This window comes from Argentina silus, assembly GCF_951799395.1.
Source record: "Argentina silus genome assembly, chromosome: 8".
In the NCBI taxonomy this organism is placed as follows: Eukaryota; Metazoa; Chordata; class Actinopteri; order Argentiniformes; family Argentinidae; genus Argentina; species Argentina silus.
In genome coordinates, this window is record NC_139662.1 from 21,656,182 (window position 1) to 21,679,449 (window position 23,268).

The 23,268-nt window shown below is 44.1% G+C and overlaps 1 protein-coding gene across 2 annotated transcripts; it reads left to right on the forward strand.

The window, feature by feature from the left end:
- Window positions 1-751: 751 nt before the first annotated feature.
- Window positions 752-22,168, forward strand: LOC310808494 (sodium- and chloride-dependent taurine transporter-like). Of its 2 annotated transcripts, none has more exons than XM_083675428.1 (14): window positions 752-955; window positions 7,419-7,648; window positions 7,782-7,916; window positions 10,139-10,373; window positions 11,473-11,605; window positions 12,501-12,635; window positions 13,656-13,759; window positions 13,885-14,009; window positions 15,814-15,926; window positions 17,179-17,316; window positions 17,803-17,905; window positions 18,693-18,793; window positions 19,072-19,242; window positions 20,048-22,168. In XM_083675428.1, exons 2-14 carry the CDS (start codon window positions 7,420-7,422, stop codon window positions 20,201-20,203), a joined length of 1,878 nt encoding a protein of 625 aa, XP_083531554.1. In that variant the 5' UTR covers window positions 752-955; window position 7,419; the 3' UTR covers window positions 20,204-22,168. The 2 variants fall into 2 exon arrangements, with proteins under 2 accessions (XP_083531554.1, XP_083531553.1); XM_083675427.1 differs by lacking the exon at window positions 752-955 and adding an exon at window positions 4,720-4,890.
- Window positions 22,169-23,268: the final 1,100 nt, after the last annotated feature.

Sequence of the window (23,268 nt, forward strand, 5' to 3'; positions counted from 1 at the left end):
CACCGTGCACCGTGCTGAACAAACACTGAAAGTTGTGTTTTCAATGTCCCTCTGAACAATGCATTTTTCCTTAGTTTCCCCTTCTTCCAGACGTGATTCACTACCTATCTTCCGCCGTAGATTGAAGACCCATCTCTTCAGGCTACCTATCTTAACTGTCCCTCCTAAAGACCTCTTCATCCCCACTACCCCGCTGTACAAATTTGTCTCCTGTAAAAAAAATAAAAAAATAAAATAAAATACAAAATTAAAAAGTAATTCTTCCTTCTTCTAGCATTGTGACTGCCAATAGCCCCTGGTCCTACCATAGATTACTTTTTCTTATGATGACTGATGGATAGATGATTCACTTACTTAAACAAATGTATTTGTTGTAAGTCGCTTTGGATAAAGGCGTCTGCTAAATGCCATAAATGTAAATGTAAATGATAGACCTTCACTATAAAACCACTCTGCCGATAATGAGTGGACTTAAAGGAATGGTTGGTTGTAGGCCTTGAATCTGCTGTATGTGATCAATAGGCCTATATGTTCAAAGGCATTATTGATGTGGTTAAAGGCTTGTCACTCTAGCCTATACTCACTTGGCTGTAGGACCTGTGATGAAATCATCCACCAGTCACTCGATGTTCTTTGCCCTTTCCGTCTCTTTCTTGTCTGTATTTGTGAGCCTTGCGTGCGCATGCGCCCTTGCGCTGAAACTGATCGAGTGAAACGAGGTAAACGGCGAACGACGCAAATTAGCGGGAACCTGTCGCTTTAAGAATAAGCTATCCTGTTGCACGGAGAAGCTGGTGATTTTCCACTCAAACTGATATTAAACGCGCACAGCTCTCAGAAACAAACGTCAGAGAGAGAAAAAGATCGCAATTTATTTCTAATGCATTTGTTTTCTTGAGCCCTCGCCGCACAACAAGGAACAAGGGACAGCTGAAGCAAAATAAGTAGCTGACAGGTAATTCAGCATCATCTTTACTTATCTGATGAGTAATGGAAACATTGGGTTACTGTTTTATGTTTTGTTTAAACATAAAACATAATATTAATTATTTTATGAATTAATATAATACATTATTATTGTACGATGTTATGTAGGCTATGCAGGACAATTCTTATTTTCATTATCAAAATGTAGCAGCCGGTTTTATGCCCTTTTTTGTAACAATTTGCTTCAAGGTTAGGACCGAATTTTGTTTTAGTTTTTTTGCTCTTGGATTTTGCAGAGATGACTATTTACCACTGTAATATTCTCCCTTCACTAATTGATTACCCTTTATTTGAAGTGATGTTAATAATTTCTGTGTTTCAAACCTATAATTGTGTCTGTGAGCGCACATGATATTTGCAATAAGAACATGGCAGCATCATAGGCTACTATGAACATACATCCTATCTTGCCTATGACCATGAAACTATTTATTGATAACCTAGCTTATGTTTGTATATTTTGTCCCTCATTTATGATCCAGTTCATCGCTAAAGTAGCTTTGCCTCTGGTTGATGGCATTGCCTTTGTGCGTGCGCTTCCGTGTTTGCCATTTAAGCAGAGATCATATATTTTGGTTAATCATAACGCCAGTGCTTTTTATAATGCGAAGCGAAGAAAAATAGCAAGCTGTAAAGGAATTTATAAATGCTAGATTCATTGCATTTTCGTCCTCCCTGATGATGTTTCGTTCTCCCACGTGTGTTCTACATTCAATGAATAGTGTTTAGTCTGCAAGGGAAGATGAGGAACCGTATTTAAAGGAAGTCTGCGTCTAGTTGTGTCCGCTTAACCTACGTGTACAGGAGACTGTTATATGTCATACATCCTTAACTTGCTTCTTTGTCTCTCCGCCCGAGATAAGTCCCGATACAGAGCAGGCATTGATTGAGGCGTGTCCCTTTAGTCAGGAGCAATAGTGTCGTCTTTTAAAGCACATCATCTGATCAGTCTTGTACGCTGAACTGGTGTCTATATCTAGGTGATATATTTAAATAAAATAACACATTTGAAATGTGCTTCTACTCAATATAAATAATGATTGTGGGTGGTGGTTGCCAGACAATGACATAACAGCCTGTGTGACAAAGATGGCTTGCGTTGTTCCTTATGTCAGAGAGGGCTTATGGAATTAGAAAATTATATATCTCCTAACCGTTGTTCTGTGTCTTTGCGAACTAAGCCTGAATGAGGTGTTGACAGCAACCAAGCGGATAGTTGCAGTGATGCTACAGTCGATGATGTCCTCTAAACATTCTAGTGGCAGCTTACAAGGAATATATCATCATCATCATCAACAGCACTATAAAGCACATAATGGAAAATCTTGATCAATAATCGTGTCATAAGCTGTCTAATATGCAGTATATTTATATCATGTCACCTTGACACTTCTAAGTCATGTGGATTACTGCCACTGCCCTTTTGTCTTTTAGGTTCAAGCAGTTCTTGAATGAGATATCTAAATAAGAGTTGTGGAACTGCATGTAATTTCAAATATGTAGATCGTAAATACCTTCACCTTATGCTGAGCCGACGGACACAACAATTACATAACAATGTGGGTCGAGCACATTTCAGCATGACCTAACTTTCCTGCATTGTTGTCTGTCCACTGACACAGGCTGATGTATTTCTCCCATATTTCTACATTGCAGAAACACTGTGTGAAATTGATATTTTTGTATTATTGTTATTATTTAACCTAACGGGTGGAGAGTGCTGGATCATGTTGGTTTAAAAAGGCTTCTCAGGCGAAGAAGTTGCGGAAGCAAAGCCGCAAGTGAGCCACCAACTGAATGGGTGTGGGCAAAGTTTAATTCTCCGCTGAATAAAGTCATTTAGGTGTGGTTTAGCTGTAATAGCAATGTGCAGATGTTTAGCTATAATAGCAATGTGCTTCTAAATCCTCTGTGGCTCAGTTGGTAGAGCATGGTGCTAACATCCCCTAGGTTGTGGGTTTGATTCCTGCTGCGACCGACCATATATACTGAAATGTATACCCTCACTGCAATCTAAGTTGCTTTGGATAAAAGTGTCAGCTAAATGGTGTGTAAAACCATGTCCAGCTGTGTAGAAGCCAAGAGAAGGATTATTTGGACTGTATGTACCTTAGACTTAATACATTGCCAATTCATTCTCTTATCAAAACATTAGATCTTTTATATTCTTTGATTATGACTTTGATGGCTTTGCTTTAGAAGATGTCATCTAAGACCACAATGCTGCGGTATATTAACTTTTTACTTTTGATGTGGAATAAATTACTGTGAGATGATGCCTAACATTTCTTGGCTACGAAACTCCTTTCATCCTCCGATGATATCAGGTGAAGTGTGCGACTATTTTTGGGTAAAATTTGGTTTGACTTCATGATGCCGGACCAATCAAAGCACCTGTATGAAACAGGATCTCACCCCCTGCTCCTCTGTTCTCTGCCAACTTGTAACACAAGGCAGATCTCAAGGCAACTGATTCACAGTGCACCTTGGATGCTTTCTGGATGATGTTATTTAACAAAAATGTACATCGTATGATGTATTAATATACTGCCCAGTGCAAAATATTCTGAATTATTATATCATTTAAGAGGTGTGAAGGGTGTCCAGTCTGAATACTGTGCACTGTGTAATTGTTTTTAATTGCCACTGCCATTGTACATGTGAGGTCATTTATGAGTATATGGTGTCTAAACAGACCATAGAGAAACACAGTTCTGTCACCTTATTAGGTATTGTTATACTGTGTATACAGTACCTGGTTTACGTTTCCGTGGTAACCCAGCCCCTATCACGTCTGAGTGGAGGAGAATGATCTCTCAGACACGCAGACGCGCAGACACTTCCCTGCATTATCACGCTGGTGATTAACAGTATATTTATATGCTTAAATAGTTCCCATCGAGGTGATTGGAAGTTCTGCTGTGATGTGAAATGACACACAGTCGTATGGGTGGTTATTATAAGAGACGTCCCACATGCCAGTGCTATGCAGGAATGGTGACAGTCAAGAAGTAAGGAAACTTTGCATGGCCAAGTCGAGTCCTCGCTCAGTCCTACCCTTTAGCCCGTCCACTTCACCCAGTGCCATGATTTAAGGGAGGTCTATTCTCCAAACTAGCATGCCCTATTTTTTTTACCCCCTCACCCCCTCCCTCCCTCCCTCCCTCCCTCCCTCACCCCCTCGCCCCGTCCCTCCCTCCCTCCCTCCCTCCCTCCCTCCCTCCCTCACCCCCTCGCCCCGTCCCTCCCTCCCTCCCTCCCTCCCTCCCTCCCTCCCTCACCCCCTCCCTCACCCCCTCGCCCCGTCCCTCCCTCCCTCCCTCCCTCCCTCCCTCCCTCACCCCCTCGCCCCGTCCCTCCCTCCCTCCCTCCCTCCCTCCCTCCCTCCCTCCCTCCCTCGCCCCCTCCCTCCCTCCCTCCCTCCCTCCCTCGCCCCGTCCCTCCCTCCCTCCCTCCCTCCCTCACCCCCTCACCCCGTCCCTCCCTCCCTCCCTCCCTCCCTCCCTCCCTCTGTGCGCTGCCTTGTCGTCTGTTTCACAAACATGAATAAGAGGTGCCTGTGACACAAGCAGGGCAAAGCGCTCAGCCTCAGTCTCTCGTGCTGTGTGTGTGTGTGTGTGTGTGTGTGTGTGTGTGTGTGTGTGTGTGTGTGTGTGTGTGTGGAGGGGGGGGGGGGGAGTTGGAAGTGGAAATTTACAGTCCCCGAGTCAGTATCTGGAGAGTTATCCGCTGCTGCAAGGCGGTATCCAATCTCCACATAGGATTTAATTGTCTTTAGCTGAGGGGCGGTCCATGCTGTCAGCTCCACTTCTTCTGAGCTGTGTTGGCATAAAGGCATTCAGTACAGAGGAATGGTGACAGCTGAGAGGGGGACATACACATAGCCACTGCCATGAAGGAAATGTAAGTCTATGGAATTGCTCAACTGAAAGGAGAAAAGTGTGTTTGTGTTGTGATGTGACACTTTTTTGTTCCGCAGGGCTGAAACACAAATCCGTGATTTCATGTGTTCTGTGTTGAACTCGTCATGATTCGCGATGCTTTTGTCTGTCATGAGGGAACTTAAAAACAGGAAAGATATGTTGTGTATGTTTACTTGTACATGTACTAGATCCCTCTGGGTGTTTAAACACAGACTATTGGAATAAGATGAGTACATTTTCCACCGGTTTGTTATGAATGAATAGGGTGTGATGTCTTCAGAGGTGCTAGAGAATGTGTGGTCACGGGTGTCTTGGTGTGTCACATGGCAGATCCCAAGGACTGTTTGCCTTAAGCCTTATCTGTTGGGCAGACAGCCTTCCAGCACCGGCAGGTGAAAACACACAGAGCAAATAACGGAGAAGGGGAGAGAGAGAGAGAGAGAGAGAGGGGGGGGGGGGAAGAGAAGGGGAGAGAGAGAGAGAGAGAGAGAGAGAGAGAGTTGGAGAGAGAAGGGAAGAGAGAGTTGGAGATAGAAGGGGAGAGAGACAGAGAGAGAGGGAGAGAGAGAGAGGGAGAGAGAGTTGGAGAGAGAGAGGGAGAGAGAGAGAGAGAGAGGGAGAGAGAGGGAGAGAGAGGAATAGAGTGGGCGAGAGAGCTGATCCAGTTATGTAATGAGGTTTGAGAGTGGAAAGCGGTTCAAGTTGACTTGTCATGCATAACAGAGAGAGAGAAAACCTATCAAATGACTGAGCAGAACGAGCCCAGCGTGATGGAGATGAAAAAAAAGGTAGACCGGGTAACAAGGTGACTGTAGTCCCAGCATCCATTCATGAAAGGACATCTCGTTCTCAAGGGCCGCTTCAACTTCACACTGTTCATTACTATTAAAAGCAGAAAGTGTTGAACAGAGTGGTCAGTGTGCTCAGCTTTGTGTTGAATTGTCGAAATGTGATGGGATTTTGTCTTTGAAGCAGCCGCTACGCGTGCTGGGGAGTTTTTGTTAGAATGCAATTCTCTCTTCTCTGTTTCTCAGTGTCTGTCTGTACTATACTGTTACAGTCCAATAGGACAAAGTGAAATGAATGAACTTTATGTTGAAGATCCATGGTTGCCTTTTAACAGGGGGGTCGTTTGTAGAGTATCTACGTTTTTCAGTGAGCTGTACTATGTTCTTCTTAGAAAGACTTTGTTGTCACTTTCGCAAGCGAAGACAAAAACATCACTCCACTGAGAATTACAACTGTAGTTCTTTTGCTCAATCTAATGCAAATATTTTGGAAACTTAGCACTTAGGCAACCGACTCGCAGACTACAGTACATTTCGGCTTTTGTGAGCCGCACAATCCCCAATGACAGATTTCTGTTGGAGCCAGTGAGAGTAGAGGGGAAGCCTTTGATGTCAGTCTCAGTTTCCCCGCTGCAGCCAACTGTGCCTCCGCCTGTGCCGGTGCCAGCCTCAAAAGGAGAGGAAACCTACCCACTGGTACTATCAACCGCACAATTAATCACACCGGTTTTATTCTTCCTGGTTTATACAGCGCCATGTATACGCCATCAGTAAGCTTAAATCAATATGGCCTTTATGTGTCTAAGCAACTTCTTACACAGCTATTCCTGCCCCTTAGATTTGGGCCCTTTACTCAGGCGGGGAAACGGGATACGTAAGACAGTCATAATAAATCCTGTCTTTCTTGGAAAGGCTGTTTACAGTATAAACACTCTGTGAACTTAAGATGTAGGATTTTTCTGGCGCACAGCCAGTGCTCTCTGGAATGCTAAGGGATATTCGCTAAATTTGGACTACGTTTGCCCTACTGCTCAAAGCATTAGGAGAATTCTTTGGCAATGAGTCTGGTTATATATGTGTTTGGTGTTGTGTCATGAGTGAACGTTACTCAAGTGTTATTTCAACTTCAGGGCCGTTCTTATAGGCATATATCCTGTTCCAAACATTCTCTTCCTTTTCCTTCATTTCAATATACCCCCAACCCCCCCCCCCCCAAAAAACAAAATATTGGCTTCTGGCATTACGACTGCCAATGACCCCTGGTGTGAGCATTGATTACTTTGTCTTATGACTGTTGGATAGATGATTCACTTACTTAAACAAATCTATTTGTTGTAAGTCGCTTTGGATAAAGGCGTCTGCTAAATGCCATAAATGTAAATGTAATCTAAATGTAACCTTGCATGGAATTCTGGGCTGTTGCCCTTCCCTAGTGTTTAACTGTAATTAGATGACACAATCAAAATGTTCTGTTGAGTTTTAACATATTTAGCAAAATGCTAAATTACTGCATGTATTTGTTTCAACTGTAGTTCGGGAACCTGTTTTTAAATTCTTAACACCAACACGAGACAGTGTTATCGCCCTAATGCTCTCTCTCCTCTCTGGGCCTTATCCGGCTCATCTCTCTCTCTCTCTCTCTCTCTCTCTCTCTCTCTCATTCCCTCTCATTCCCTCTCATTCCCTCTCTTTCCCTCTCTCCTCCTCTTGCCCTCCATAGCATGGCACAGAAAGAGAAGCTCCAATGTCTGAAGGATTTCCACAAGGACACGCTGAAGCCTTCACCGGGCAAGAGCCCGGGAACGCGGCCGGAGGATGAGGCTGAGGGCAAGCAGCCTCAGAGGGAGAAGTGGGCCAGCAAGCTCGACTTTATCCTGTCCGTGGCCGGAGGCTTCGTCGGTTTAGGGAACGTCTGGCGGTTCCCGTACCTCTGCTACAAAAATGGTGGAGGTAGGCATGGCGGTGAATACAGAAACACCGAAGTACTGTATGGCAGGCCGGGGTACAGCCAGTGTTGAGGATGGTACAGTGCAGTTGTGTTATATATTGATGGGTTGGTTCTCTCTCCTTCTCCTCCACCCAGGTGCATTTCTCATCCCCTACACCATCTTCCTGTTTGGGGGAGGCCTGCCTGTGTTCTTCCTGGAGGTGGCTCTGGGCCAGTACACCTCTGAGGGAGGCATCACCTGCTGGGAAAAGCTTTGCCCCATCTTCACCGGTGAGGGGAACAATGGAATAGAATGGGACAAAACACACATGCACACACACACACACACACACACACACACACACACACACACACACACACACACACACACACACACGCACGTGTGCATACACACACACGCACATGCACACACACATGTACACACACACACACACACACACAAAGCTGTGGCACTGCAAACACCAACACAGTTTTTTCTCCATTGAACATTTTGAATGTCTCTGCTTGGATATGTCGCCTGGCTAGCCTGTACAAATATCCAATGACAGCACACAGACCTTGGTTTGTCCTGTTTTTCCGGCTGCTCTTGCTCAAAACTCAAAAACAGAGTCCATCAGCGTTCATTGTGCTGTCTGTTGCTAGGCTGGGTACAGCGTGTTCCGCTGAGGTGTCTCTCCCTGTTCCGCTGGGTAATTGGACCACGCTTACTTCATTAGTCTGCTCTGTGATGCGTTCCAAGCGAGACGCTGCTCTTCAGGCATTGCTGAGGAGAGCAACGGAACCTGAACATCAAACGGCAGCGGCAGACACACCCCAAAAGTGAAAGGACAAGAACTCGATTAGCCACTCACGGTTGAGAGCGGGTCCACGCACACACACACACACACACATGCGTACGCACACACATGCACACACACACGCACATGCATGCACATGTGCACACACACACACACACACACACACACACACACACACACTCACACACATACACACACACACACACACACACACACACACAAACAAACACACAGTTGCAGCCTTGGGTGTGTGAAGGAGTGCTGCTGAGTTCTGTGTTGCCATGGCAACAGAGTAGGGGGTGGGTGGGTGGGGGGGGGGGTACGCGTACCGTAAGTTGCCTAGCGATGGGATCTGCCCCAAAATAATAAATATCTCATGCCGTTTATCCACAAAGAAGATGCGCTGCGTTTTTCATTCAAATGATGGATGGTGTCGATCTGGGCAGAATGGATCCACCTGTTTTGTTTGTCAACACCACTCGTACTGTACGACACCGGACACCAGAACGTTGTTATTTTCAGTCCCGGTCGTCAGGGCGTGTTCCCGTAACATATCTATTTATCTCATTCAGGGCTGTGCCATGAATAACACAGCATTCCGCTCCCTACCAGAGCACGCGGACACTCTTACTGTACGCGGGGCACCTCACGCGGCAGCGCGCACTGTACAACAGCAGGTAAAAGCAGGATCGCAACGGAACCGCAACAGCTGCCGTGCGCTCCTGGGCAGCAGGTAGACGAGGGCAGCTGGAGAACACGGGGCGGGGAGCACCAGACCTCCAGCAGCTGCCGATGGGTTCGGCCTCGCGAGGAGCGCTGAGCCAGCTGCCCGTCCGACTGGCAGGGTCTCTGTGGAGGACAGACAGACGGCCACAGGTGGCCTTTTAACTGCTGCCTTTGTCCCTGCGCCTCTTTTATTACAGAGCCTGGCCTGCCTTACTCACCACCTCATACACACACACACACCCACACACACACACACACACACACACACACACACACACACACACACACACACACACACACACACACACACACACACACACACACACACACAAATGCACGCTCACACACACACAACGTGACCCTGGATGAATTTGTCTAACAGTTTGCCGCTGGAATGTGAGCGTGAGGAGAGGGATAGGGGAGAGGAGGGGGCTGACGCCATTGACACCCGTTTAAAAATAGTCCAGGGGAGGGGTGGAGGGGGGGGGTGGAGTCCAGGGGGTTTCTGCACCCAGGCCTCAGACCAAAGTCAGGTCTTAAAATAACCTACAAACACTAAGGTCATTATCACAGAAGTTAGCACACTAGCCAGCGTCGCTTCCCTCCCTTGAAACAGGAGCTGGGGATCATCCATGTCAGTGACACTGTGTTGATTTCCATTCGTTTTTGTAACCATAAATCACAGCAAAAGGCACTAGGTCAGTGTCTCCTAGTGCCACTGGTCTGCTCTTTATGGCCTGTCTGCTGTATCAGTGTCTATCCGGCCCACTGACACAGTCCGCCGTCACACTTTGCCAATTCCCAGTTTTGATAGGTGGGATATAGTTTATCATGGGTTGTGGGTGTGTCATTGTTGTGACTAATTGGTTGACACAAGTTCTTTTTTTAGTTTACTATCCAGCTCCTCTCCTGTGTCGGTGTAATGAATCGATAGTAAGATTCTGTTTCTCCCCTTCTCCCCCTGTGTAGGTATTGGTTACGCCTCCATTGTGATCGTCTCTCTCCTGAACATCTACTACATCGTGATCCTGGCCTGGGGACTCTACTACCTGTTTCAGTGCTTTCAGCCGGAGCTCCCTTGGGCCAAGTGCAACCAACCGTGGAACACAAAATACTGTGTGGAGGACACAGTCCGCAAGAACAAGACCCTCTGGCTGGCGGCCAACGTAACCAACTTCACCTCCCCCGTCACCGAGTTCTGGGAGTGAGTATTCACAGACAGCTGGGGTAGCTCTGCAGTGACACGCACCCACCCACGCACGCACCCACCCACGCACCCACGCACGCACCCACGCACCCACCCACGCACGCACGCACGCACACACACACACACACACACACATGTAGACAAACATGTGTCCACACAGACAAGTTGTGTGCACATATACAGTACAAGGACAACAGTAAACTGTAATACACACACACACACACACACACACACACACACACACACACACACACACAAATACACAAACAGCACTGATACTGAACCTGTTCCTTGTTTGCACGTACATGTTTAGAGAAAAACACACAAGCACAATGAACTTTTATGAACCTTCTATCAGTCATGAGGTTGATTCTATCTTTAAATGTGACTTTACTCATTCCACTGCACTATATTTGGAACAAAGGCTATTATGTGTTTCTTTCCTCCGAAAAGCCCTGTCAAAAACAATTCACTTCAATACTCTGTTAATGATGCACATTTACATTTGACTGACACATATATGAAGAGCCGTGAATAGATTCCATGGATGATATCTACAGTACTGTGTTGTCAGACGCCGAGAAAGAAAACACTTTTATGTTTTGCAGAACTAGAATACATAGAATGAGAAGAATGTAGCTTTTTTTTCAGAACTAGAATACATAGAATGAGAAGAATGTAGATTGTTTTGCAGAACTAGAATACATAGAATGAGAAGAATGTAGATTGTTTTGCAGAACTAGAATACATAGAATGAGAAGAATGTTCTCTCAGATTCTCTCAACATTCCCCCAAAGCCACAAGGACATTCAGGGTCCAGGGTAAGCCAGAGTAGAGGAGGACAGTGAAAACTAGGCCTCGCCAAGACACTTTGTTTCACAACTGTTCTGTGGGTGTTGCTTCTCGCTGCTTTAATGTAATCCCTCTTGACATAAAACCCTTAGTCCTGACCTGTGGGAATTGCGAGCCTATGGCCCGCTTTATTTTTGGCGTGGGGAAACAGAGTGCACTGAACTGTAACGTCCCATGGTTGACCGCCCGTGCCTCTGGACCCCGTAGGATTTTGTTAACAAGGTTCTGTGTCTTCTCTCTGAAGACGTAATGTCCTGAGCATCTCCTCTGGGATCGATGACATCGGACCCCTGAAGTGGGACCTGGCTCTGTGTCTCCTGGCTGTGTGGATCATCTGTTTCTTCTGCATCTGGAAGGGAGTCAAGTCCACTGGGAAAGTGAGTATTGTTGGAACATGCTGGTTATATGCACTGCTGACGGCTGCAGAAACAAAAGAAAGAGTCTGGCAACCAAGTGAGTTTGTTTGATTGAGCTGTGAGTCACTGTACCGTACGTTTTCGCTAGGCTCACAACCGGCAGTTTGTTAATGTACACTACAACAGATCCCCTTAGCGCTCCCCCGGTCTGTGTTAGTGGGACAGTCACTGGGCTGTGTCCAATATCCAGCACAGAATCACTTAAGGGACCGCTGTGGCTTGAAGGGAAATCAATCAACTGTCTTTTTGGTAAACTATTACGGAAACAAATCACTCGTGGTTTGAATTCTCTACGTAAAACAAATCACAGAATTAACCTATTCTAACACGGTGAAGCAACCGTGAATATCTTGACATCGTATTTCAATATCGTATTTTAAGGGAGTGTCTTAAATACATACTGTAAAAGCTTGGCATTGTCACCATGGATTACATTATCTTATCACTGTGCACCTGGCGCAAACACTGAGCACCACAAGCTACCTTGTGTCTCCAAGACCACGCCTTTAACTGATGGGAGCCGTTAGTTCAGTTGTACCATGCCCCCACGCAACGCATTACCCAATCCAATAGACACCACCCACGGCCAACTGTCTTGCCTCTTGTTGTGTAACTGCATTCTTTAGTGTATTGCAAGCTCTTTCGCAGAGCTCCACCCCCCCCCCCCCCCACCCCCCCACCCCCCCCCCCCCCATTCTGTAGCATGGGCGACTACTTAGCCTTTTTCTATAGAGATCTGGTATTGCACCACATCTCTATAGAAAAAGGCAACGTAGTCTAAGCAAACATTCAACCATTCACAATTTCCATTATGGAGCCTTGGGTTTAACTGACGAGCTGTCTCTTTCCTGTCTAGGTGGTTTACATCACGGCAACTTTCCCGTTCGTCATGCTCATCGTGCTGTTGGTGCGAGGCGTGACCCTGCCAGGGGCGTCTGAAGGGATCAAATTCTATCTCTATCCCAACCTGACTCGTCTACAGGACCCAGAGGTACGAGGCAGAACCCCAATCCTCTTTCTTTCCCTTTATAGTGCCCAACCCCGCTGACCCCAACCTAAATGTCCCCTGGCAGCTTCATATGTGGATCTGCTTACTCACACGTCCACCACAGCCTCCGACTGAGATCTCTACATTATCAGGTCATCTGGTCGGCAGCAGAGGCCCATGGCCTTGTTTCAGTTAGGGTCGTTGGCTCTGTGATAGTCGTTATTGGCACTATGATCTTCAAGAGTACATACGTTCAAAATGCAAGACTCGTGATGACTCTCTCCTCATTCTGTTTTATGACATACTGTAATTCAATTGGCTTTGCCTGGGAGTGAAATTAGTTGAGGGACATTAAGTTGGGAGTGTGGAAAAAAAAAATATATATAAGATGTTTGTTTCTTCTGGTCCCAGTGCAATCAATGGGCATGCTGAGGGCATGAAAGCAATTGAGTTTAACTATGCCTGATGGACCTTTACAGTCCCTGACAATCACACTGCAAGATCATGTGGTTTTGCAATGAGATTAAATAAAACATTTTGATTACAAGCTGCCCAAAGCTAAGTGTGCCTATATTTAGATAAATGAAAGGGAAAAAAACCTACGTACATTTTATTTTTGATGTTCTCTGTGAATGAGCACTAGTCATAGCAAAAAGCCTTGCTTTCATGGAGATTGTGTTTGATAGAAGTTCTTATGATCTGCCCCTATTCTGATTGTTGTGCAACTCTTGAGGGCCCTCAATTTGATTTGTGCACACAACATTTTAAATCAAGTTGACCTTTCCTAGTATTAGTTGCTTAGTTGTTTATACATTTGATTAGATGAAAAGGAGAAAGGTCATGATAAAATCCCCCCCAATGACATTAATCAAATTTAAGATGAAATCAAATAACTTACAAGGTTAATCTAACCAAGTTATGTCCCAATAAAGATAAGAAAAAGGCTCTTCTTGAGCATATGACCAAAAGCCAATGGCAGACCATGCAGACGAAGGTATCATGCTGTTGTCGTTTTCACCTCAGGTGTGGATTGACGCAGGAACCCAGATTTTCTTCTCCTACGCCATCTGTCTGGGGGCTATGACATCACTGGGGAGCTACAACAAGTACAAATACAACTGCTACAGGTGAGTTCCGTTGCCATGGGGACGGGAGACTGTAGTAGTGAGAGCAACACGGTTGCGTGAAAAAAATGGGAACCTCGGTTCCGTCTGTGTAAATTAACAACCTCCATGACATATGTGTGACATAGGGACTGTTTGCTGCTGGGAGGCCTCAACAGCGGTACCAGTTTTGTGTCTGGCTTCGCAATATTTTCCGTCCTGGGCTTCATGGCACAAGAGCAAGGGGTGGACATTGCCGATGTGGCAGAGTCAGGTACGAGGGTCAAAGGTGAAAGGTGAACGTAGCAGTGATGGTGGGCGCTGCTACTGAACGAAAAAACAAACAAGAAAAAGATGATTGGAAAAGTGAAAAGTCAATTAGCCAAAAGACACCCTTAAATTTGAAAGAAGGGGAAAAAAATGATTTGAATGGAAAGTTTTGGAAACGATAATGCTGAAATGTAGAGGTATCGGCAATTGCACACTCCTTGAATGAAGGCCTCAAAGAAACAGAATTGTTGCTTTTGTACGGTCTGTCTTCCACCTCTGATGAGTACAGAGTACATTACTCTGGTTAAGCGTTGTGTGTCACTACAGCCAACTGCTGCACATTGAAAAGCTGGCTGAAAGAGCTTCTCTCTTGGACCACCCCCATTACTGCAGCTGCACCATTCACAGCCACCTGTGTGCTCAAAGCCGCCAGGTGCGCCTACGTTCCACATTCGGTCTATCATGTCATTGAACCTTATGGTGAGGCTCACGTCATCCATAAGAATGGCAGCGTGTGGATACATTTGACCTGCTAGAAGCAGTTGCTCACTGGTAATGTGTAATGAGACAAAACAAAACAAAAACATTATTGGGCAATCTGTTCTTTTTTTTTTCTTTTTTTTTTAAAAGCAGCTAATATTTTTTTGTTGAGTCATACAGTAAGCTGTGCTCATCCCCCAGTGACGGCTCTGTATCAGGCTGTGGATTTTCTGAGGTGGACTCTTTTCGGTTCTGTTTCTGCCCAACCTTGATAGTCTACGTGGGTTTTGAAGGAGATGCATCTTGTTTCAGCATGCTCGCTCTGTCCAGTTAATGCCTTGCTACTGTTTCTCCTTAAACAACAACCAAGTCTAAAGGGAACTGTGCCCTTGAACTTTATATTACAAAGAATCCAACTGTTCTGTGACTATGAAATGTCTATGAAAGATATAAACACAGAGTGAAATACACAGTATTAAGAATTGAGTATTTGTATTACAGAAAAGTAGTCTATCATGCTATATTATTTTCATCATGTATATACTGTATGTATTGGAAACCTTTTGAAAACTTGGTAATATTGTTACAGTAACAGTTGTTACGCCTTTAAAACAATGTTTACACTTTTTAATAATGGTAAATTAGTGACAAATGTGCATAAATGTAAGCCGTGCAATATGTCAGTGCTATGCTGCCTGGTTGTACATGCAAGAGTTAACGGTTATTAGTGGTACTAGAGTTTGCTGTCTGTGTGAGTTTGCTGTCCGTATGCCCTTTAGAAAGTCCTGTTGAATAGCGCATGTCTCTGATACGCTGTCTGTTTTGTCAATATTTGTGGACATGTAAACACACGCAGGATGCTGGAGCGTGACTCAAACACTGGGAGGACCTTATACCTCCTGTGTGTGTGTGTGCGTGCGTGTGTGTGTGTGTGTGTGTGTGTGTGTGTGTGTGTGTGTGTGTGTGTGTGTGTGTGCGTGTGCGTGTGCGTGTGCGTGTGCGTGTGCGTGTGCGTGTGTGTGTGTGTGTTGTTTATCCAGTTATGTACCCGATTAGACAAACAAAGCCTAAAGCACCCACAAAAAAAGTATTGATTAGTCCACCACAATCTTAGTGATCATTGGAACACTTCCGTTTCAGACAACACGAATGACTTTAGCTAAAGTGGGACATGCTTGTAACTTGTAGAATATAGCTCAGTATTCTTTTCAATAGTATTTTAATTCAGTTTGCTTCTACCCCTTCATACCGTCCAAGCTCAAATCTGACGTGTTAGTTCAATCTCTCCCCCCCCTCTCCCCCCTCCCCTTCTCTTTGCTCCCTCCTAGGTCCCGGCCTGGCCTTCATTGCCTACCCTAAGGCTGTGTCCATGATGCCGATGCCTACGTTTTGGGCCATCCTGTTCTTCATCATGCTTCTGCTTCTGGGCCTCGACAGTCAGGTCAGTACTTCAGATTAACAATCCTCTTGTTTTATGAGTGCCTGTCCCGGTCCCCAGGATGCTCAACCCAGTATAGGATGCTCAACCCAGTATAGTTACATTACAGAACGCAGAGTTTCCCCCACGTGTGACGCCACGGTCAGGTTGGGGGCATAACAAACACTCACTGCCTCTCTGATCAACATCAACGGCCTCCCGAGGTCTCAAATACCTCCCAGACAAGAAAAACAACCCAACACTTTTTACAAGGGGCAGTATTTTTAACTAGTATTTTCCCACAGAGGCCTACCCCCCTACTACAGTATGTTAGGATTACTTTACACGTCCACATGTTATTCCTCACTAAGGCATTGGTGGGAAAATGTCCAGGGATGAAGAAGTGAATAAACCTGTTATTGGGTACAGGTCTAGCCAACGGAACTGAACATTGTAGTCCCATAGATTTGCTGTCTGATGTCTTCCTGCAACCAGGAGTCCTTGATTAAGACGAGCCGGATCGTTGGAGACAAAACAGAAGTGTACAGCAGCAGCAGGGTTCTTTCACTATCACATTTCCCACTTCCAGTGTAATTCTACTCTGTGCTAACTCAGCCCCCCGCCCGGGCCGATTACACACCTCAGCCAAATAGGAGAACGGGACGATGCTCTCAGTTTGAGCTCGTGTAAATACTTGCGCAAACGGGGCTATTTCCATGGGCAGCAGGAGGGCGGGTGTATTTTTTGACCGTATATTAACACAGATTAGTAGTGGTGAATACAGTATTGTCTCGGATGCATGCCATTCCTATGAGAGGAGGGCTTGTTGTTGGATGCAAGAAAAAAAGTGTGCTTCACTAAATCAGAGCAATGTGACTCCAATGCTTTTATTGCGACAACAGCATTGTGTATTGAATTATTCAGCCCATGGCATGGCGAAGGGATAAGTGGCAATAAAGTGGCAAAGGTTTTCCATGAAGAACGGACTTGGGGGGGGGGGGTGGGGGGTGGGGGGGGGGGGGGGTGGGGGGGGGAGGGGGGGAGAGACATTCGCTGTTGTTTTGCTGAAACCAGCCAATAAGAAGCCTCTCCAGTGTTCCCGAGAGGAGCTTTGTTTAAAATATCTCATTACTGCACAACAAAGACAGCAGTCATTCTCTAATCGCTGGTTTGGAGGGGAAAAAAAAGGACTGCATGTGAGAGGGACAGACATTTACTTTTTGTTTCACTTACTGCAGGGCACCGAGAAGTTAATGGCTTTCTTTGTCTCCCCCAGTTTGTCGAAGTGGAAGGACAGATCACCTCCCTGGTGGATCTGTATCCATCCCTCCTAAGGAAGGGTTACCGGCGCGAGATCTTTATAGCTGTGATGTGTTGCATAAGCTATCTTCTGGGACTTACCATGGTAACGAAAGTAAGTTCATCAGCTGCACCAGCACTCCAGTGTATCCACTGCAGCCTACATGCACTGTTACTTCTATACAAGATCCCTTGATATTCTGCCATACAGTAGTAATACAAGGCAATAAGCAATACAACACCACTTCACTTTCCACCCCAACTGTTGTGACCAAGTAAGGTTTTCTACTATAAACCGCTTACATCTTGACATCATGAATGGAACAATTTGGAATGCCATTTTCCATTTAGCAGTTAACTTTCCTTCAATGACATATCACCACCTGTTGAACTCTCCCACCATTGGCAGTTGGCCTGCATTCTTGCATATCAATCTCCTAAATTTTTTCCTACCAACATCTCTCTCTCTCTCTCTCTCTCTCTCTCTCTCTCTCTCTCTCTCTCTCTCTCTCTTTCTCTCTCTCTCTATTTTCTCTCGCTCCCCCCCCCCCCTCTCTCTCTCTATGTCAGGTAACTAACATGTTATCTCCTCTTCTTTCAGGGTGGCATGTATGTGTTTCAACTCTTTGACTACTATGCAGCCAGTGGTGTGTGCCTTTTGTGGGTTGCATTCTTTGAATGTATTGCTGTGGGCTGGGTTTATGGTGAGTGAATGCATATCTCGTTCAAATATAGTTTGTTTAAATGTAGCCCAAGGTAGAAAAGTCCTGTTTTTATGTCATAGCAAGGATCCCCATGTTCCGAAGGGTTAAACACACTGTTGCCCTCCATACTGGTAAACAACAATCTCCTTGTGCTCTTTCACGACAATAATAAATCACTTTAATTGAGTTTTCGGGGACTTCCATTGGCTCCCGTTGAAGGCAAATGATGTAGAAATGTGCCACCTCCTCACAATGACCTAAGGGGCACCATTCCCTAGATGGCATTCTTGGAGGTGTTTTACTGTTGCTGCTGTTTTAGCTGTTGCTATTATTAATGAAGCGAACATGCTGGTAGTAGAAAAATGTGGTTTTATGATGCAATGGCAAATAATGGCACATGCCTCTTGTCGTTGAGTCAAACCTGTTTTTCTTTTTCATACCTGTTAATGAGGAGATTGTTTATACCATAATATGTGACCTCATGGCACTCCATGGTCTAGACTGGTGCCTACAAAGAGGTCAAGGTGGTGCCGCATCCTGGCCGCCCTCCCATTGGTACAGATATAAGGCTCTGATCTATGAAGGAGATGCTGTTTAATTTTTTTGACAGTCAGCTGAATGTTTTACCTTGAGGAAAAAAAAGTGTCACATCATCATAAATTGTGCAGGAGTGTGTCTGTCTGTCTGTCTGTCTGTCTGTCTGTCTGTCTGTCTGTCTGTCTGTCTGTCTGTCTGTGTGTCTGTCTGTCTGTCTCACACAAACCCTCTCGTTCTCTCTGGTTGATAGGAGCGGATAATTTCTATGATGCGATCGAAGACATGATTGGCTACAGACCAAACCCGTGGATGAAGTGGAGCTGGACCGTCATAACTCCCCTTCTCTGCATGGTGAGCGTTCAACAGCCCAACACTGGTAGCAGATACAGTTCAATAATGGACCTACAGTAACATTATCATTGTTTTCACTGAAGATCATCTTCCAATGACCGATAGTTCTTTTCTCACGAAAAAAATCATCTGCAGTCAAAGCTATACGTGCATGTAAATCAGATGCAAATGAGTTTTTATGACAGTTCCATCCCCTTCAGAAAAAGTCATTAAACGAGTTGGAGATGCAAAGTTGATCCTGTACCAAAGAACATTTTACACCATTTTCTTTCCAACAGGGTTGCTTCATCTTCTCATTGGTGAAGTACAAGCCCCTGACGTATAACAAGGTGTATGAGTACCCAGACTGGTCCATCGGCCTGGGCTGGTCTCTGGCCTTGGCTTCCATGATCTGCATCCCCATGGTGGTAGTCATCAAGATACTCCAGTCTGAGGGGCCGCTGATAGAGGTACACAACCCCAGACACAATGTTCATGTGAATAAATTGGGGGAAATAATACTGAATACATGTCATATACTGGACAGTAGTACCATGGGCCATTTGATTTTCTGTATGACACGATGCGTTATAATTCTCATGTGACTGACACGTTTTTACAGTGCTGCTTGAAAGTACGTGAACCCCTTGTGCAATTATAGTTTTTTTTTAGTTTTTACCATGAAATCTTCATTTAATCAGAACCAGTCTTTTTTTTTCTGACGTAACAGGTTTATATTTACCAATTCCATATGTTGGTTTAGAGGAAATCATGCGTGTAGTAGAAAAATTATAAAGAAATTATAAAGAAATTAGCGCAGGTGCAAACATAAGTGAACCCCAAGTTGCATTGGTGCTATTGACTGAAGAGGTTCACATATTTTTGCACACATGAAATCTGAGTTTTTCTTAAATAAACCACTTTCGTTAAATAAACAATGAAAATATATCATATTTTTTTGTTTTCTCCTTTTTTTAGAATGTCTTTATTACGAATTAGGGCTTAGATACAGATTTTATAAGTCCATTTTAATATTTTATACAAAAATAATGACCATCCCTGTAGGGTTCACAAACTTTCAAGCAGCACTGTATATATAAAACAAAAATATAAAAAAGAACATTTTACAGGCTGAGCCATTCTCAGATCTCTCTTAATAACCCCATCTCTTCTCTTCTATCCCTTCCCTTCTCTTCTATCCCTTCTCTTCTCTTCTATCTCTTCTCTTCTATCCCTTCCCTTCCTTTCCTTCTTGTCCCCCACCCACTTCCACAGAGGATAAAGGCGGTGGCAGCCCCAGTGAAGGGAGGTGCGAGCTCTCGCCCCAAAGAATACAGCTTGAAGGGCAGTGAGTTGACCCAGCCCCTGGACCCCAACGGGACCAACGGCCTGATCAAGCCCACCCACACCATCGTCGAAACGATGATGTGAGCACTCTCTGTGAGAGGAATACGATTGACGTGCTTTCTATGTTATTATCCTATATTTGCTAACTTTGATAGTGGTAGAACCAGGTTTACATTGTTCTATATATCCGCACTAGGAATATTCTGGTTTGGTTTCTATGGAGAGAGTTATGTATATTGTTGTTTTTTTTTTTTTTTTTCTTTCTCTTGGTATTTTTTTTTTTTTAATTTTCATTATATTGTTGTTTATGTTACCGTTGTTGTTGTTGTTGTTGGTGTAGGTGGCGCTGATCTCAGTTTAGGCAGTATTTTGAAATAGAACATGTTGTTCTGTGTTTACTACCTTTCTGGTGATTGTGGAGAATCGAGGAGGTGTTTGCCGTTTGGGAAAAACAGAAAAAAATGAGCAATTTTCACAAATTCAGTAAACTAAACGTGTAACTAAAGGTGTAACATGTTAGGTAGCAAACTACTAAGATCATGTCCTCACGTTATTGTGGCAGTATCCTTGTCTGAGGTAATTTCAAATCTGTTGTTGTCGTCGTTGTTGTTGCTGTTTGTCGTGAGATGCTATTGAATGTACCTCCGCCAACTGCAGAGGCCAGCCATTCACACCTGCCGGTAGAGTAGACATATACACCAGGGGAGGCTGATGGAGGTAGAAATCGGAGGACGGCCTCATTGTAATGCATGGAGGGAACAAACAGGTGTTTGATACCATTCCTAATTCCGTTCCATGCATTACAATGAGCCTGTCCTCCGATTTCTGCCTCCCCTGACATACAACACCTAGCCTGAATTTATTGTGGTGACATGCAGTGTAGATCTAGCAGTTCATACATCCTTAAGGTTACTACGCAAGGCCCTGCCCAAGTACTGTAACAAATGCGTCCAAATGGAAGATGTATCCTCAAGGAAAGAGGAGAGGAAGAAGGGAGGAAAGGAGGTAGGGAATGAGAGAAGGAGGGAGGGAACGAGAAAAGGGAAGAAGCATTTTAAGAGTATTTGGACACACGGCTTTCACAGTCCATCCCAGTGCATTTATTGAAACCTCTCTTTGCACTTTATATGTTGAGTTGCACCTCTATTGTAGTGATATCTTATCATGGTCGCCAGAACCTGCAATTACATTTGCAGCACACTTTTCAGGAGAAAAAAGAACTAGCTTCTAACTTTTTTGATATTGTTCACTTTGATATCTATTTGTTCAAACATAAACATTACATATTCACTTGCTATGAATATAAAAATTAAAGGCAGAAAATGGACATCAAACATCCTGTTTTACTATACGTGAGAATTGTGAGTGACATAACATCATTGGAGCAAAAAACGTAACCTTAACAAAAATACTTTTTTCTAAGAATGTGAAATTGTTTTTTTTTGTTTTTTCTCCACTGTTTATTTCATTAGCATTCAAGCTCACTAAATATCTAAATATCTGTATCATATGAAACTACCACCAGACTCTGGGTTTTATTGTGTTTCTTTTAGGCAATTGTATTTTAGTATTTTACTTGTTTGTAAATCACGTATGCCTTTTTGTATTAACCATTTTATACGGTGCATCATATGAACACTGTCTCTGATGACATATTTTTTCTGAATACAGTCAACAATTTGTATTTTAAATGTTAATTGCTATGAGCCTGAATGAAATTTGCAAAGTGCAATATTCGTCAAAGAAATGGCCTTCTCTGCTCTCTCTTAATTCATCGAATTCAATTTGAAAATAATGTGGACATCCGCTTATGTTAGCCCAACACAAAACCCCCAAAACGCCTCAATGATTGTGAGATTGTTTAACCCAAAGCATGTACATAAATGAACTTCCACAGTACAGTGCTTTGTCTATAAATTGTCAGGAGAGGAAAAAAAATCGTCTTGGAAAATCAAAGTGTACCAAAGTATTTTTGTCTAACATCCGTCCCCTTTGAGATGCACATTGCATCATCTCCTCTTGGATTGAAAATAAACGTCTTTTTCTTTACACGTCTTGGCGTGAATAATTTATTTGTTCTGTAAATGCATTTAAATCTCCCTTGGGCCTCCTGTCCTGTTTCCTCCGCATGCTCATACAGCTATGGATGGATCCTCCGTGGCTCAGTGTGGTCCTCTGTGGCTCAGTGTGGTCCTCTGTGGCTCAGTGTGGTCCTCTGTGGCTCAGTGTGGTCCTCTGTGGCTCAGTGTGGTCCGTTGTGGGTTGTGGGTTTGATTCCTGCTGGGACCATATATACTGAAATGTATGCCCTCACTGCAATGTAAATTGCTTTGGATAAAAGCGTCAGCTAAATGACATATATATAAATGCATTTAAATCTCCCTTGGGCCGACTGTCCTGTTTCATCTGCATCCCCATACAGCTATGGAAATACTCCTTTTAACCTTTATTTATACAGGGGAAAACACACTGAAACCAAGGCCTCCTGCAGATGCACCCTGTCCACAGTATTTACACAATAACAAAACAACACAGTTCAATACAGAAATCAATACAGAAATCAATACATCATATAAAATCACAACATGAGGAGAAACTATCACATCTTTCACCAAGGAGGTCCTCAATTAACACCCTAAACTGCCCAGACGGCACCAGAACATCCAACTGAATTTCTTTCTGTAGATTGTTCCAGCATTTAGTTGCACCGTAACCAAAAGTGGATTTACCCAATTTTGGTGGAGATCCGGGGAACCTCAAGAGTTAATCAATTCTGAGAACAGGTTAGGTAATTTACAGTACCAGTCAAAAGTTTGGACACACCTCATTCAATGGTTTTTCTTTATTTTTTATTATTTTCTACGTTGTAGATTAATATTGAAGACATCAAAACTATGAAGGAACACATATGGAATTATGCAGTAAACAAAAAAGTGTTAAACAAACCAGAATATGTTTTAGATTTTAGATTCTTCAAAGTAGCCACCTTTTGCTTTGCTTTGACTCTTGGCAAGGTGTGTCTAAACTTTTGACTGGTACTGTATGTCTTTGAATTTTAATAATGAGGTTAGGTGAGCCTTGAGGTAATATTCCTACCTCATTTTCTTAAATGAAGTGTGAAGAGTGCGTACAGTGTATACTGAAAGAAG

Bases quoted from the DNA above. Each gene is read 5' to 3' on its own strand.
- LOC310808494 (XM_083675427.1), top strand. The intron at 7,649-7,781 runs GTAGGCATGGCG...TCCTCCACCCAG, and splicing joins CTGCTACAAAAATGGTGGAG to GTGCATTTCTCATCCCCTAC. The intron at 14,010-15,813 runs GTACGAGGGTCA...GCTCCCTCCTAG, and splicing joins TGCCGATGTGGCAGAGTCAG to GTCCCGGCCTGGCCTTCATT.